General features: G+C 46.5%; 1 protein-coding gene across 3 annotated transcripts in view; it reads right to left on the bottom strand.

The window, feature by feature from the left end:
* The window catches only part of Pcsk5 (proprotein convertase subtilisin/kexin type 5), a 417,375-nt gene that overhangs the window by 31,032 nt on the left and 372,986 nt on the right, over positions 1-13,357 (bottom strand). Inside the window, exons 26-29 of one of the 3 annotated variants that reach the window (XM_048429814.3) lie at positions 11,375-11,511; positions 9,829-10,032; positions 5,314-5,394; positions 2,655-2,738 (exon numbers count right to left, since the gene is read on the bottom strand). In XM_048429814.3, the coding sequence (XP_048285771.3) occupies positions 2,655-2,738; positions 5,314-5,394; positions 9,829-10,032; positions 11,375-11,511 (506 nt within the window). The remainder of the gene's footprint in view (positions 1-2,654; positions 2,739-5,313; positions 5,395-9,828; positions 10,033-11,374; positions 11,512-13,357) is intronic. The other 2 variants (XM_087908042.1, XM_048429815.3) reach the window with 2 other exon arrangements.

The raw sequence follows: 13,357 nt of genomic DNA, 5'->3' as shown, positions 1-13,357 counted from the left end.
CTTTCTTTCTTTCTTTCTTTCTTTCTTTCTTTCTTTCTTTCTTCTTTTTGCTTTTTCAAAGTTCAGGTGTTTGGAATACTGTTTCACAGGCTTGAAAAATATTTATTTATCTATTTATTTGTTTATTTTTATTAGTCCTTTAGATTCGTTAGGTCTTTGGGAAGGAAATCAGCCACAGGGGGCTTTGCCCTGCTTCTTTTATGCAGTCTGACATTAGCTACTGGTCACCACAGAGCTTCCCTCTATCCGGCTGGTGAGCCCTGCCATCCAGGCAGTCACATGTGAACTGCTCCATGGGGCCCCCTTTCCTTCCTCCCAGTCTGTGATAAGTGAGACTGGCATGGCAGAGAAATTTCCAGACATCCTGCCCTTCAACACACACTCCGTTTTCATGTGTGCGCATCAGAAAGGACATTATTGTTATTCTAAAAGGCAAATGTGGGCTGTGAGATGGTTCAGCATGTAAGGGCCATTGCTGCCAAACCTTATTAATGGAGCCTAAGGTCTGGGAAAAACACAAAGAAAGGGGAGAACCGACTCCTGCAAGTTCCTCTGACCCCCACATGTGTGCTGTGGCATGTTCATACTCAGAAATACATAAATGTAATCATTTTTAAATTAAGAGTTTAGGGAGAGCCCAGTAAAATGCAAAGGTAAGAATACGAGTTTGAGCCCCAGAACACACATAAAAATCCAGGCACAGTGGTGAATACTTGCAATCCCAGGACTAGGGACAGAGGGAAGGGAAGATGCTGTGCTCGTTGCCCAGGCAACCAGCTCAGCTGAACTGGGGAGCCCCAGACCCGTGGGACACCTGTCTGACAAAACAAAATGAAACAAAACACCAACTTGGAAAGCCATCTTGAGGAACAACAATTTGATCTCTAGCCTCCACATGAGAGCACGTGTACTGGTGCACACCACACACACGCCCTACAAAATAAATAAGTGATGTAAGGATAAAAAAAAATAGGGTCAGATGTGTTGTGGCGCATGCGTTTGGGAGGCAGAGGTATGCAGATCTCTGTGAGTTTGTCAGTCTCTACACAGTAAGTCCCAAGGTAACCAGAGCTACACAGTAAGATGGCTTCAATAAATAAATAAATTACATCAATAATGTAAAAATTGTAATAATAAAATTTAAAACCAATTTTTAAATTTAAAATTTGAAAAAAATTGTAATAACAAAATTTAAACCAACTAAAATTCTAAAGCGTCTTGTTTTCGTTTCTGGGTGTGGCTGTTCATGTTTCCAGTCTTGCCGCATCTCCCCTTTCAAATGCTGCCTCATCTCAGATCTCACAACAGCAGTCCCTGATTCAGGGCTTCAGCCAAGTCTCTGCTGCTTGAGGACAGCCCAGATCCGGAATACTAAGTCCAAGCTGTAGAAGGAAAGGTCTCGAAGCTATAAAAACCTTTATTACAGTGTATTGCTGTAATTCTCCATTTTATTATTGATTATTGTTATTCGCTTATTATGTCTGATTTGTAAATTCAAGTTTATCAAAGGAAGTATGTATATGGAAAACAGTACACGCAAGACTTGTTTCTACTGTGGTTTCAGATATTACTAGACTTTACTGGAAGCCGTTGCTCAAGAATAAGGGGCTGACGGTGTTAATAACATTACACATGCATACATGGCTCTCGTGCTAATTTTTAAAGACACACCTTTTTATTTTAATTTTAATTATTTCTATGTGTGTGTGTAAATGTGTATGAGTGCAGGTGCCCATGAAGGGCCTCAGGAACTGGACGTACAGGTGGTTGTGACGTACCTGTACGTCCCAACGTAGACGCTGGGAACTGGGCTCGGGCTCTCTGCAAGAGCAGTATATGCTCTTTTTTTAAAAATTGATTTTATTGAGCTATACATTTTTCTCTGGAAACAACCTAATGCCCCTCGACCAAAGAATGGATAAGGAAAATGTGGTATCACGCAATGGAGTACTATACAGTCGAAAAAAATAATGAATCTTGAAATTTGGAGGCAAGCATCATCCTGAGTGAGGTAACCCAGACCCAGAAAGACAAATATTTACTCACTCATGAGTGGTTTTTAGACATAAAGCAAAGAAAATCAGTCCACAATTCACAATCCCAGAGAACCTAGACAACAATGAGCAGTATGTGTTCTTATCCACTGCACTGGGCCGTCTCTCTATCCCTTAAAGATAATTTTTATGGGTGCATAACACTACATAGACAATCAATCCCGAGGAAGCTATCTATGCCCAGTGTTTCTATAAAAATGGTAATATTCAGGAAATGGGCTGTTCTGTTGCTACCCTCCCCTTCCCCTCCCAGCACCAGGTGTAGACTCAATGATGAGGGAGACCACAGTGTATTTATCGTCACATTTATCCTCGCTAGATAAAAGAACAAGAAAGTGTAAAGTACCCCCAGATTCCAGAAAATTCTGTGGCCAAGTCAACCCAAGGCTTCACCATGCTTTTGGAGTAAGAAGCATTTCTTTGTCCCGGAGGGCCTGTTTTTGTTGCTGGTTTGTTGTGTGTGTCTTTTGGAGCTCCCACAATGGGAAGATACGATGAGGCTAGAGCAGTACCGTGCACCTGAACACAAACCTCCACCAGCGAGCAGGCGTGATGATGGTGTGCGGGTTCAGATCCCCTCACCTCCCCCTCCACACTGACCTGCTGGACATGAAGTGCAGAGAGTTTCAGATTCATCGCAGGTCTTACAGGAAGAATGGCAAGGTTGATACTGCTTCGTGGCATCTGTATGGGCAAGGAAGAAGTCAGATTGGCCTTATCGCAAACTGTCACGGTAGCGGAGGAGGCCTCACCGTAACTCAGTCCTCCTTCTTTCCAATTCTATACTAGCTAACTACTGGCTACCACCCAGCAGAATTTATTCATTATTTTCTAAAAGTCTTTCCTTGGAAACATTATCAAGATTTCCCTTGTAACCACTCAGTGACAGAAAAGTTGTAGCTTACAGGACAGTTGTCATGCTATGAGCTAACAAAGCGTGTTGCTTTCACATGTTTGGACCGTGTAGGCGAATGTCTCTGTGTCTATATGTTTGTGTGTTTGTATTCTCTCTCTGAGAGCATCTGAAAGCAAGCTTTCCCAGGAAGCCACCTCAGAAAGCTCGTGGGACAGTTTTTCATATACACAGGGCAACCTCACCCACCCCACTCGGGGCACAGGGAGAGCTTCCCAGTGCACTGCCCACAGGGAAGTCTAGCTTCTCTGATCCCAATGGCCCTGACCCTTTCCTCTCTCCTTGACCCTCTTCTCCTCCTAGGAGCCTGGTAGATGGCTCTCTACTCATGCCTGCCAACCCAGCTGGACAGCTTATGGGTAGGGTAGCTATGGATACAGTAATCAAAATCTGAGTCCTACTTTCCCGATCTCCATAATGACAGAAAATGGTTCCTTCATTGTAGAACTGTGAAGCTCAGGGAGGCAGTGTGTGTCTTGTTTAATGCTGCCAGTGTGTGAAGTCCTTAAGGCCTTACTTAACAGGGCTCAGTGAGACAGTGTGTGAGGTACTTACTTAACACAGGGCTCACTGAGACAGTGTGTGAGGTCCTTACTTAACACAGGGCTCACTGAGACAGTGTGTGAGGTGTTTAACACAGTGACTGAGTAACTGACCTCCACTTTCTCCCTTTCCTTTAATAATTCTTCCACTCCATTTCTGAGGCTGCTATAATTTCTCTTTTATTTCCTTAATCCACACTGGGACAGGTACCGGGGGCGGACCTGGTTTGTATGGTGTCTTCTGTGATTATAAAGCCACTCAGTCTTGCTGGGGAGGAGACCAGGGTGGAGTACAGACAGTACAGAGAGATATGACTGATGTGGATACACATGTGCAGTATGCACATGTAATGCACACCATAACATGCATATACATACATAACGCATGTGTCTATATAGCCGCACAAGCAGTCACATCAAATGGCAACAGCAGTTGCCTCCAAAGTCCACAGGCCTCTTTTGCCCCCGAGGCCTTTCCACCTGGAGACAGCCCGTGACCATAAGTCGAGGCAGAAGGAGGGCAGGTGCATGCTGGGCTGCTCAGAGTGCCAGTCATCCCCTGAGCCCTGCAAAACTACACTGTATCTGGCCACAGGCTGATTTTCTGTGGACTTTCTCATTCTATACTGAAGGGACTTATTCACAAAGATATGAGGTTTATTTTTCATATATTTGTGAAGTTCAGTAGCTATCAACACATACATATTTGTAATTATATATATTTAACATTCTGGCAATTTTGCTGTTTTCACTGCATAAACTTGGTATGGAATTCTGCAATGTTCCTGAATGCCCAGCAGAGGGAGCGCTGAACAAGCAGTTCACAGTAGTCAAACCAGCAGCATCCCTCAGGTGAGCTTTACTCGGAGTGAGTAAATCGTAACTTTGTTCACGTTTTTAATCCCACTCCAGAAAGTCTAACCTTGCTATCACTGATGAAAAGGAGGGAAAAAAGGAAAAGGAGAGAAATCTCTTCAACCAATAAAATGGTACCTCTTAGCCACAGGCAACTGTAGAAAAGCCAGGGCCCTCTTATTCTCAAAGAAAACAATTTATAGTTGTATGGTTCTATATCTGCACACTGAATCTATTCACACTGTGTATCACTTTGCCCTATGGTTTTTGTTTTTATTTTTGTGTTATGACTTTTTTTTTTGTAACGGGGTGCTACTATATAGCCTAGGCTGTCCCTGAACTTGTGAGTCTCCCACCCCAGCCTCCTTGGCTGACAGACGTGCTCCATAATGCTTGGCTTGCCTTTTTGTTTTTTTAAACTCATCTTTTGGAGAGCAGGCCTTACTGATAAATTAGGAACCTCTTCCTTCCTTTGGACAGCTCTATAATATTTCCCTCTACGAATGTGCCAGCCTTCATTCCTTTTATCATAGCCATCTAGCTTTCCAGGCTTTGCTATCTTAAAGGACACCACAGTGTCCACGAAGGTCTGTGTTGCTTCTTTAGCCTATTAAAGATTTGCAGGGATGGAGCCTGATGATGGAGCCCAGGGGCTCATGGTTGCTAGGCAGTTCCCTGTGGCTGAGCTTCCATCCAGCCATACGGCTCTTTGATGGTCTTTCCCAGACATAGTCCTCAGTGCATCGAGAATGGCCTTATTGTGACAGGATCCTCTGCCACTGGATTGCACAGATTTCCCAAGTGTCCACTGCCTTCTTATGGCCCTCCTGTCTCCTCTGTCATGACTTCCGTATCCCCATTGTCCTGGCCTTCTGACTGCCGGGGTTGCTTTCTGCAGAGTGGAGATGGATGTGGGGCGGTGACCATCTCCTCCCTGTTTCCCTGTTACCTCTTTTGATTAGAATTTTCCACCTTCGTTGCTCCTGCGGCAGGTTCTTCACCAAGGATGGGTTTTCAGTGGGAACAGCTTCTTTTTATTAAAAAAATAAAGTGTTTGTTTTAGCGAAGGAAAGACTAGGAAGGAGATAAGCTTCACCTATGCCCCTACCTCCCAGAAATGTCTGCCGTGTGTTCTTCACACATAGATCCCCCTTGAGATGTGGAAGGTGTAAGGACTTGTGGAATGGAGTCATTCGCACCCTCTGCATGTAGGATACTGAGCCTGCATGAGCCATTCAACACTATACATACAGTAGATGCTTCCTCTTGTCACAGCCTTTGAAGGCATCTTTTCAAAATCCTTTGCATATGTATTTGTATGAATCCTATTTCATTTTTTTTGGTTACATTTGCAGATTGCTTGGTCCCACACATCCGTTGTGGTTCTTACTGCAATGAAGCTGCAGGCACATCTTTGAGGGAATGCACTTGTGGCTGGTCAAGACTTTGACTGTGAGGCGTCCTGGCTGGTCTGTGGATGCCTGCTCTCTGAGACTATATTTTTTTTTTCTAGACCAAAACTATTCTTCGATGTCCCTCACCCTTCCACCAAATGTTTTCTTTTGTGACCCAGAGAACGCTGTTGTGAACTGGTGTTCTGATCAGAACAAAGGATCAGGAAACAGGTCCCTAATGTTCTGTGGGATGTAAAGGGTTTCTCAGGTTCGAGAGGATGGATGTAGCCGTTTCATGCTCTCATTTTATAGTCGAGGGAACTGAGACTCAGAAAGGATGAAGAACACACGAAGGGTTAGCTACAGTGAACAACCAGGCCAGGATTTGAACGCAGGGCTCTCTGTTTCTAGAGCTATTGTTCTTACTGTGGTTGTTTTTACTGCTGTCCATTTGCAGTGCTGGGACCCAGCTCAGGGCCTCACACACTGGAGCCAACTGGTCTCCCACTAAGCCACACTGGAAGCTTCCAGGTCTGTTCGTCATGAAAGCCCACGTCCACCAGAGAGGCTCTTGAGCAATTAATCTCAATTTGAAACTCATTCGAGAGAGATCAAAGTGGAGCTCGGTTGGGGAGACAATGCTGATTTGCTGCGTTGCCAATTTCGTTGATGGCAACATTTCTGCCATAGCTAATTCCAGGGGGTCAATGGCCTGGCCACACACAGTTCCTGGATGCGTAACAGCCAGCGCAAGCCAGTACCAACCGACCCATTGTAGCACTGGGCCAAAGGTCTGATTATCCCACAGGGCATGTGCTCGTTACATTCGACTTTCCTATTGGTTAAGCCACTAAAAATGCTATCATCCTTCCTAGATGAGGCAAACACACACACAGACGGATGAGTCCCTTCTAGGAATGTGTGGCATCTTCAAAGTCACCCGCAGTTTCTATCACACAGCATTTATCTCTCCACGAAGAGGTTGACTTTCCTCCCACAAAGTCACAGACTCCAGTATTTCTCAGAGCTTAGGAATGAAGATCAAAAGGACGGCTAGCGGTGAGCGGCTAGGATGTGGTCAAAGATAAAATGTTTGCTCACCAAGCCGCGCTTTGTAGATTAGTCCTTCCTAGCCATCTGTAATTAGAGCCTGCTATGACCTGGTTCTAATCAATGAGGGAAATAGGTGGGCTGGGGCACTCTCAGGCATGTTTGCTGGAACTTTCTGGGACACCGGAGAAGAAAAATGCCTCAGAAGAACGAAATGCTTTAACAGCGACCGGGAAACGGTTCCCGTCCCCAGGTCTTGTAAAGCTCTGTCTCCGGAAGCTGATGTCTCACTGCCCCTGGACGTGCTGATGGCATACATGCTGTCACCTATTCAGAAGGATCCCTGTCATTCAGGAATGCTGGCCCAGGTCATTGTCACAGTGTTAGTGAGTGGGGCCCAGGGCCTTCCTGGGACTTTTTAGGCGGCTGGAAAACACAATAAAGCTGCCATCCTTGAAACTCAAGGGTCTTGGCTGCAGGACTTGCCTGGCAGGCCTTGGTGAATTCTCCACCCTTGGACTCTGGGGAGAGGGGAACTCATTCTGGGGAGAGTTGACCAAGAATGGTGGTGGCTCTTCCTCACTCTCCTCATTGTCCTTCTGATTAGCCACAGGGCTAAGAAAAGAGTCGAGTGCACCCAGTGTCATTCAGTCTCAAGGTCATTTCCCCAAGCACAGAGAAACCTCTGTGCATTATCTGAGTGTGACCTTTGGATCCGAACACGGCTGTGCTGTTTCTGTTGGAAGGAGTGAGCTGAAGCTCAGACTGTCCTAGCGTTCTACCTGCGTCTGAGTCTGTTTTTTAAAAAGTCCCAACAACAAGGCTGAAATCCTGGCTGGTGACACCTAGGCAGCTCCATTCTCTCGCAAACACCCGGTGACTTGTTCAAGGCTTCCTCGAGGTTGACCTAGGATGACTGAAATCTGTTCCTCATCATCTGAGAGGTGTGGCTAATTAGCGCTTGCTCTCTGGAGCTCTCCACTCTCCTATTACACTCCTGACCTTGTTTTCAGGGGAATAAGGCAGGAGAGATGTAGGCACTGGCGCCAATCCTCCCCACTGTTAGTGGGATGCGTTCCCCTTTTACTACCCACTCGGTGCTGCAGCTGTGCGGGGAGGGTGCGCCGGGGCTTCACCTTGCCTAGCGAGCAAATGCTCCCCACTCTCTCTGTTAATGCTTTGCATGTCTTACTTCATAGATCCCAGAAATGGAAAGTGCAGCGAGGTTATGGACTTTATTGCTTTTGTCCAGCCATGAAGAACATTCTCGTCTGCTCCCAGACTCCCTTATCGGTGTGAGGCCCCCCAAAGAAAATAAAACCTTTCTCTTTGCAAAAACATCACATTGTGATCTTAGCGGGCTGGGGGGAGAAGGAAGCCTGGGTGTGGTGCTCCCACAAAGGGGAACAATCAAAGTCTGATTTTTGCTTGCAAAATGCGTAGTCCAGTTGAAGAGACATGTAATCATTTGGGGAACCGAGTCTGCTCTGACTCTCTTGGCTCCCTGCACCTTTTCATCATCTGGACGCCAGATAAAATACAGATGTTCAGAGCAAGAAGCACAGCTCCAGACTGTTTCCTTCTTGGCTTCTTCTACCTCTTAAAGCCCGAATGCCAGACCAACTCGTTTTCTGCATTTTGGTTCAGCTATAATTCACAGAAGATATCCCAAGCTGGATTGAATAACTTTCTTCTTAGCCCTGTGTCGGAAACAGCCCGGGGTGCTCTGGCCTTTGGATGTTGTCTTAGGAAAATCAGATGTGCAGAAGCGTCATAGTGGACAGCAGTTATGACACCCATCCTCTGAACCCAGGAGGGACCTTCCTCCTTGTCCTGTGTGGCCTCCTACAGCTGCCACTGTCTCTGTACGGAGTGGGCTCTTCCCCAGAATTTGAAAGCACCTTTATTTTTCATAGCGTAGTTGAATGTGAGTCGAACTGACACCCCCATAAAAAGGACTTTGATTTTTAACCTTCTCCAACATGGGGATGTCATAGAAAGATTATAATTACTTCCAAGGAAGCTCATAGTGGGTCTGCAGAGGTGGGGAGGCCAAGTCTAAAGATGCAGAGAGGGATGAATGCCAGTCCCTCATGCCTTCTTGAAGACCAAGCCTTTCCCATATGCACCTGCAGAGTGCAGCGCCCCTCCCCACCCACTCATGTGGAGGATCAGACCCAGGGCCCCATGCACACTGGGTAAGAATTAGACCCCTGAGTTGTGTGCCTCCACCCCAGATAGGGAAGGCAGCTTTCAAAAGGTCAGTGCCAGCTCTCCAGCAAGCTGGCCTGCTTAGTATCAGCTCCAATGTGTCAGGGTCACTGAAAATGCTGCCCTGGGGTTGAAGGTCTCCTTTATTGTAGAGATACATCGCATGATAGAAACTGTTCTGAAGCCTTTGAGAAGATGGGAGTTTGGCCCCTACCCACATCATTTCCCCACAGTCCTGGGTCTTGTATCTCTAGATCAGTCACACCTTGTTCTCTGCTTTGCTCTGGCTGGCCACGTGCCTACTTCAGCTTCCTACCTCTGTGTTCCACAAACCCCCGGATTCTGTAAAATAGCCCTTCTGCACACTGTGAATTTGTATTACTGGCATTGGTTAATAAAGAAAGTGATTGGCCCCATAGCAAGGCAGGATAAAGTTAGGTAGGAAAATCAAACAAGATACAAGAATGAAAAGGATGGAGTCAGAGAGTCGCAGAGAAAGATGGGCACTCTGTACTGAGAAAAGGTATTAAGCTTGTTGCAAAATTCAGATTAAAAAATAATAAGGGTTAATTTAAGTGTAAGAGATAGCTAGTAACAAACCTGAGCTATCAGCCAAGCATTTGTAAATAATATCAACCCTCTGAGTGATTATTTGAGAGCAGGTGTGGAAAAAAACCCATCTACGTACACCATGAGACTTGGGGGTCTTGGAGCAATTGTAATTCTCCCTCAAAACAAATTTCTCAGAAACAGTGCTGAAGAGGGAGGAAGCAGAGAATGCCCTGGGCCTCCCTTTGTGAGGTACGTACCATTCCAGAACTTGCCTTCCCCCACTTGGGGCCCCGTGCGCCAGATGCATGCCCCATGCCACAGCTGCGATCCTTCTTGACAGCTGCTGCATTGGTTGTAGCCCAGGCCGGTACAAGTCTCACAGGCTCGGTGGCAGGGCCGACACTCTCCCAACTCTTGGTCTCCGTAGAAGCCAGGGCCACAGTCCTGCACACAACTGCCACCTTTGGAAGATGGGGGGAGCATGGAGAAGGGTCTCTGGTCAGCTGGGCTTCTGGTGAAGGACTTTCAGGACACTTTTTTTATTTCCATGTGTGCAAACCAAGATGGCTTTAGGTTATTTCAGTCAAAGACTATGTTCTAATAAATGCAATACTTTTTTTTCTCTTTTTAATTTAAATATGAATTTGCCATCAGTTAAGGGCAAGGAACTTTGAATGAAGATTTAACACCTCCGAGCCTTAATAACCGACCCGTAAAATGAGCCTATGATGAGAACTCTTGAGGCGCACGCCTTTAATCCTATCACTTGGGAGGCAGAGGCAGGAGGGCTCCTGGGAGATTGAGGCCAGCCTGGTCTACCTAGCAAGTTTCAGGACAGCCAGGATTGCAGAGATAGTCCTTGTCTCAGAAATAGAGAGGAGGGAGAAGCTGTTGAGGGGCTGGGAGTTGGCCCAGGCAGTATCGTGGTTGTCTTGCAAGCGTGAGGGCCTGAGTTTGGATCCCTAAAACTTACATTTAAGTTGGGTACCATGGGTATGGTGGGACCCCCTGTAATCCTAGTGATGGAGAGATAGATGGGGGAAGAGGCGGAGGCAGGCAGATCCTTGGAAGCTCATTGGCCAGTTAATCTAGCCTACATGGCAAAGTTCCAGGCCAACGAGAGTACCTGTCTCAAATGAAAGATGGAGGCTACCCGAGGTTGTCCTCTGACCTCCACAAATATGCCACACACATGTACATGCACAACTGCATACACACGGAAGGATGGGAGCAGAGAGGGAGAGGATGTGAGCCGCCCACTCATTGATTGCTGTCTGTAGTATTCTCCATGCTTAATCCTCAAGGCCCTGGGCTGTCCAGTTCCTGGTTAGAAGACTGTGAAATTCTTCCCCAGTGATCTATTTCCAGCAACATCAATGAGCTCACCAAAACCCAAGACAATGGAGCTTGTTCAATTATATAGTGTACATGAATATGTAGCATGACTTCTTTTTTTTGAAAACATAAGGTTTTTGCTTCAAACAAAGGGCTGTGACTCTGAATAGAATACCCCAGGTGACTTCAGTTCTAAAACATTGATTTTCGGGTCTCCTCCCCATATCGGGACCTGCTTTTCCTACTCAACATCAACTTGGAGATCCTTGTGATTAATTAGTGAAATATGAACTACACTTCACTATGAACTGCAGGTGGAACTAGTTCAGGCTGACGTTTGTTTTCAAACATTACAGTTCCTCCGTGGACCTGGATGCCAGCACCCAGAGACCCTGAAATCCATCCCAGGAGGACTTCTGTTGCGGTGATGGCCTGCGGGTCTCCAGGGGTCACCATTGTCCAGCTTACCCGAGAGAAAGAAGCCCTCCTCACACCAATAGCACTCATGCTGGTCACAGTTGCCACAGTTGGGGCCACAGGCTCTGCACTCCCATTCCACACTGAAGGTCTTTTCAGGACAGACTTTATAACAACGCCGCTCAAACCTAGAGAAGATGATGCCGTGTTTCCATGAGACGGACAGGCGTGTTAGTAATCACCACAATCTGATTCCCTCACGCTCATTTACGTGGGGAACAGGCGATTGGTTGTCAAGGGCAGAGACCTGCACTTGGCCTGTTCTGCCCAATCAAACCAAGTCATTCGCTACCTCCTCTGGAGCTCTGAGGGTCCCTTTATCAGGAGAGCTGGGAGGAGGTTGGGGAGGAGAGGGTCACCGAGACCAATTCATTTAGGGCTAGTTAGGTATCAGTTCATTCAAACCTGTACACAAACCCCACAGGGAAGCCATGACTTATTTTTAATGTCTACATAGAGGAAACAATGTTCAAGCCTCCAGTGTCCAACATCTCCTCAATGGTAGGACCACGGAAAGTGTGTTGGAACAGCCAGCTTTCGCAGTTCTCTTCGGAAGTCAGAAATGGCCCAGTGTTGAGTTCAAGAGGCTCACCAGAGTGTCTGTGGCCAGATCGTTCAACAACAGGGAAGTGCCTCGACAGCAGCACATGGAAACACATGCCTGCACATACACACATCTGGACTCTTGCATGGATGATCCGCTGTGCTCATTGTACAGCAGGCTATTGTAACTCACTGGGAGATACAGTGTGGAGAAGCTGACTCTTGCCCTTGGGCTAATTTCAAAGTTTCAGTACACCATTGGGCGGGGGGATGTTTGCATCCCCTCTTAACAGCTTATATCATATAGCACTTCATCAGCTATTGAATGGTGCTAAGTAGTCTGCGATGCTGTGAACGCGCGTTTCTTGGAGCAGTTATCTCATGCTGTGTCTGTGTCTTTGCACGATAGGATAAGCTATTTCAGCCCATTTCTTTCTCAGGGGGTTTTATGAAACACGCTCATTGATGATCTGGGGACAGTCACGTGTCATGGGACAGGAGAGGAAGCAGGTTTTTTTTTTTTTTTTTAAAAATATGTTCTTTCGTAGTTCTGAGGGTCAAACTTAGGGCCTTGCATAGTGAGGCAAGTGTCCTCCCCCTGAGTTGCACCCTTAGCCTCCTTCTCTTGGAAATGAAGAAACTGCATAAATGAGTCAGGAATGATCTGACGAGAGAGTGATGATAGAAACTGAGCAGCCATTCCAGAGACGCCAGATCACAAGCAGAAGACTAAGCACAGGGGCTGGGGAGGCGGCTCAGCCCTTGGGATCATCGATGCCCTTACAGAGGAGCTGCACCCATGTGGCAGTTCACAGCCGTTTATTCCTCCAGTTCCACGGGATCCTGTGCCTCCCTCTTCATGTGATGCACAAATATGCATATGCACACATATATGTATGAGTGCAAGCCAAACACTCATCCACATGAAATAAAATAACATCTCTAATCCTCACCCCCACCCCAAACTGGAAATGTTTGCAAATTAAGAGCTTTCTGAGAACTGACAAGATGGTACAAAATTGTGTTTCACGCACAAAACTATTTTTTAATTGTCCTATAAAATGACGAAGCTCGGGTTATACACCTCGGGGAAATATGAATATGGATTCTAGTTTGAGACATGGCCCCACCCCAAGTTATCTTAGTTCTATGTAGCCATTCCAATATCTGATAACAGTTGCGAAATCTGAACTGTTTTTCTCCGAGCGTTTCAGCAGAGGGGTCTACAGGTGACTCGGGCTGGCCCATCCTTTTGGCACACTGTAGCTTCCCTCCTGTTTCTCACAGCTTTCACCAACTTCCCGCCTGCTAACCTTCTCTGAGATCCTAGAATCTGCCAGCCACAGGAGGTGGTGACCCACCAAAGCAGAGAGATGGGTCTGCCACTAGTTCGTGGTGCAGAGGGAGAGGGCACCGGAGTCTCCCTTCATC

This window comes from Myodes glareolus, chromosome 7 (assembly GCF_982192425.1).
Source record: "Myodes glareolus chromosome 7, mMyoGla1.1, whole genome shotgun sequence".
Classification (NCBI taxonomy): domain Eukaryota; kingdom Metazoa; phylum Chordata; class Mammalia; order Rodentia; family Cricetidae; genus Myodes; species Myodes glareolus.
The sequence above is the reverse complement of the archived record's forward strand: the minus strand, read 5'-3'. Positions and strand labels throughout refer to the sequence as shown.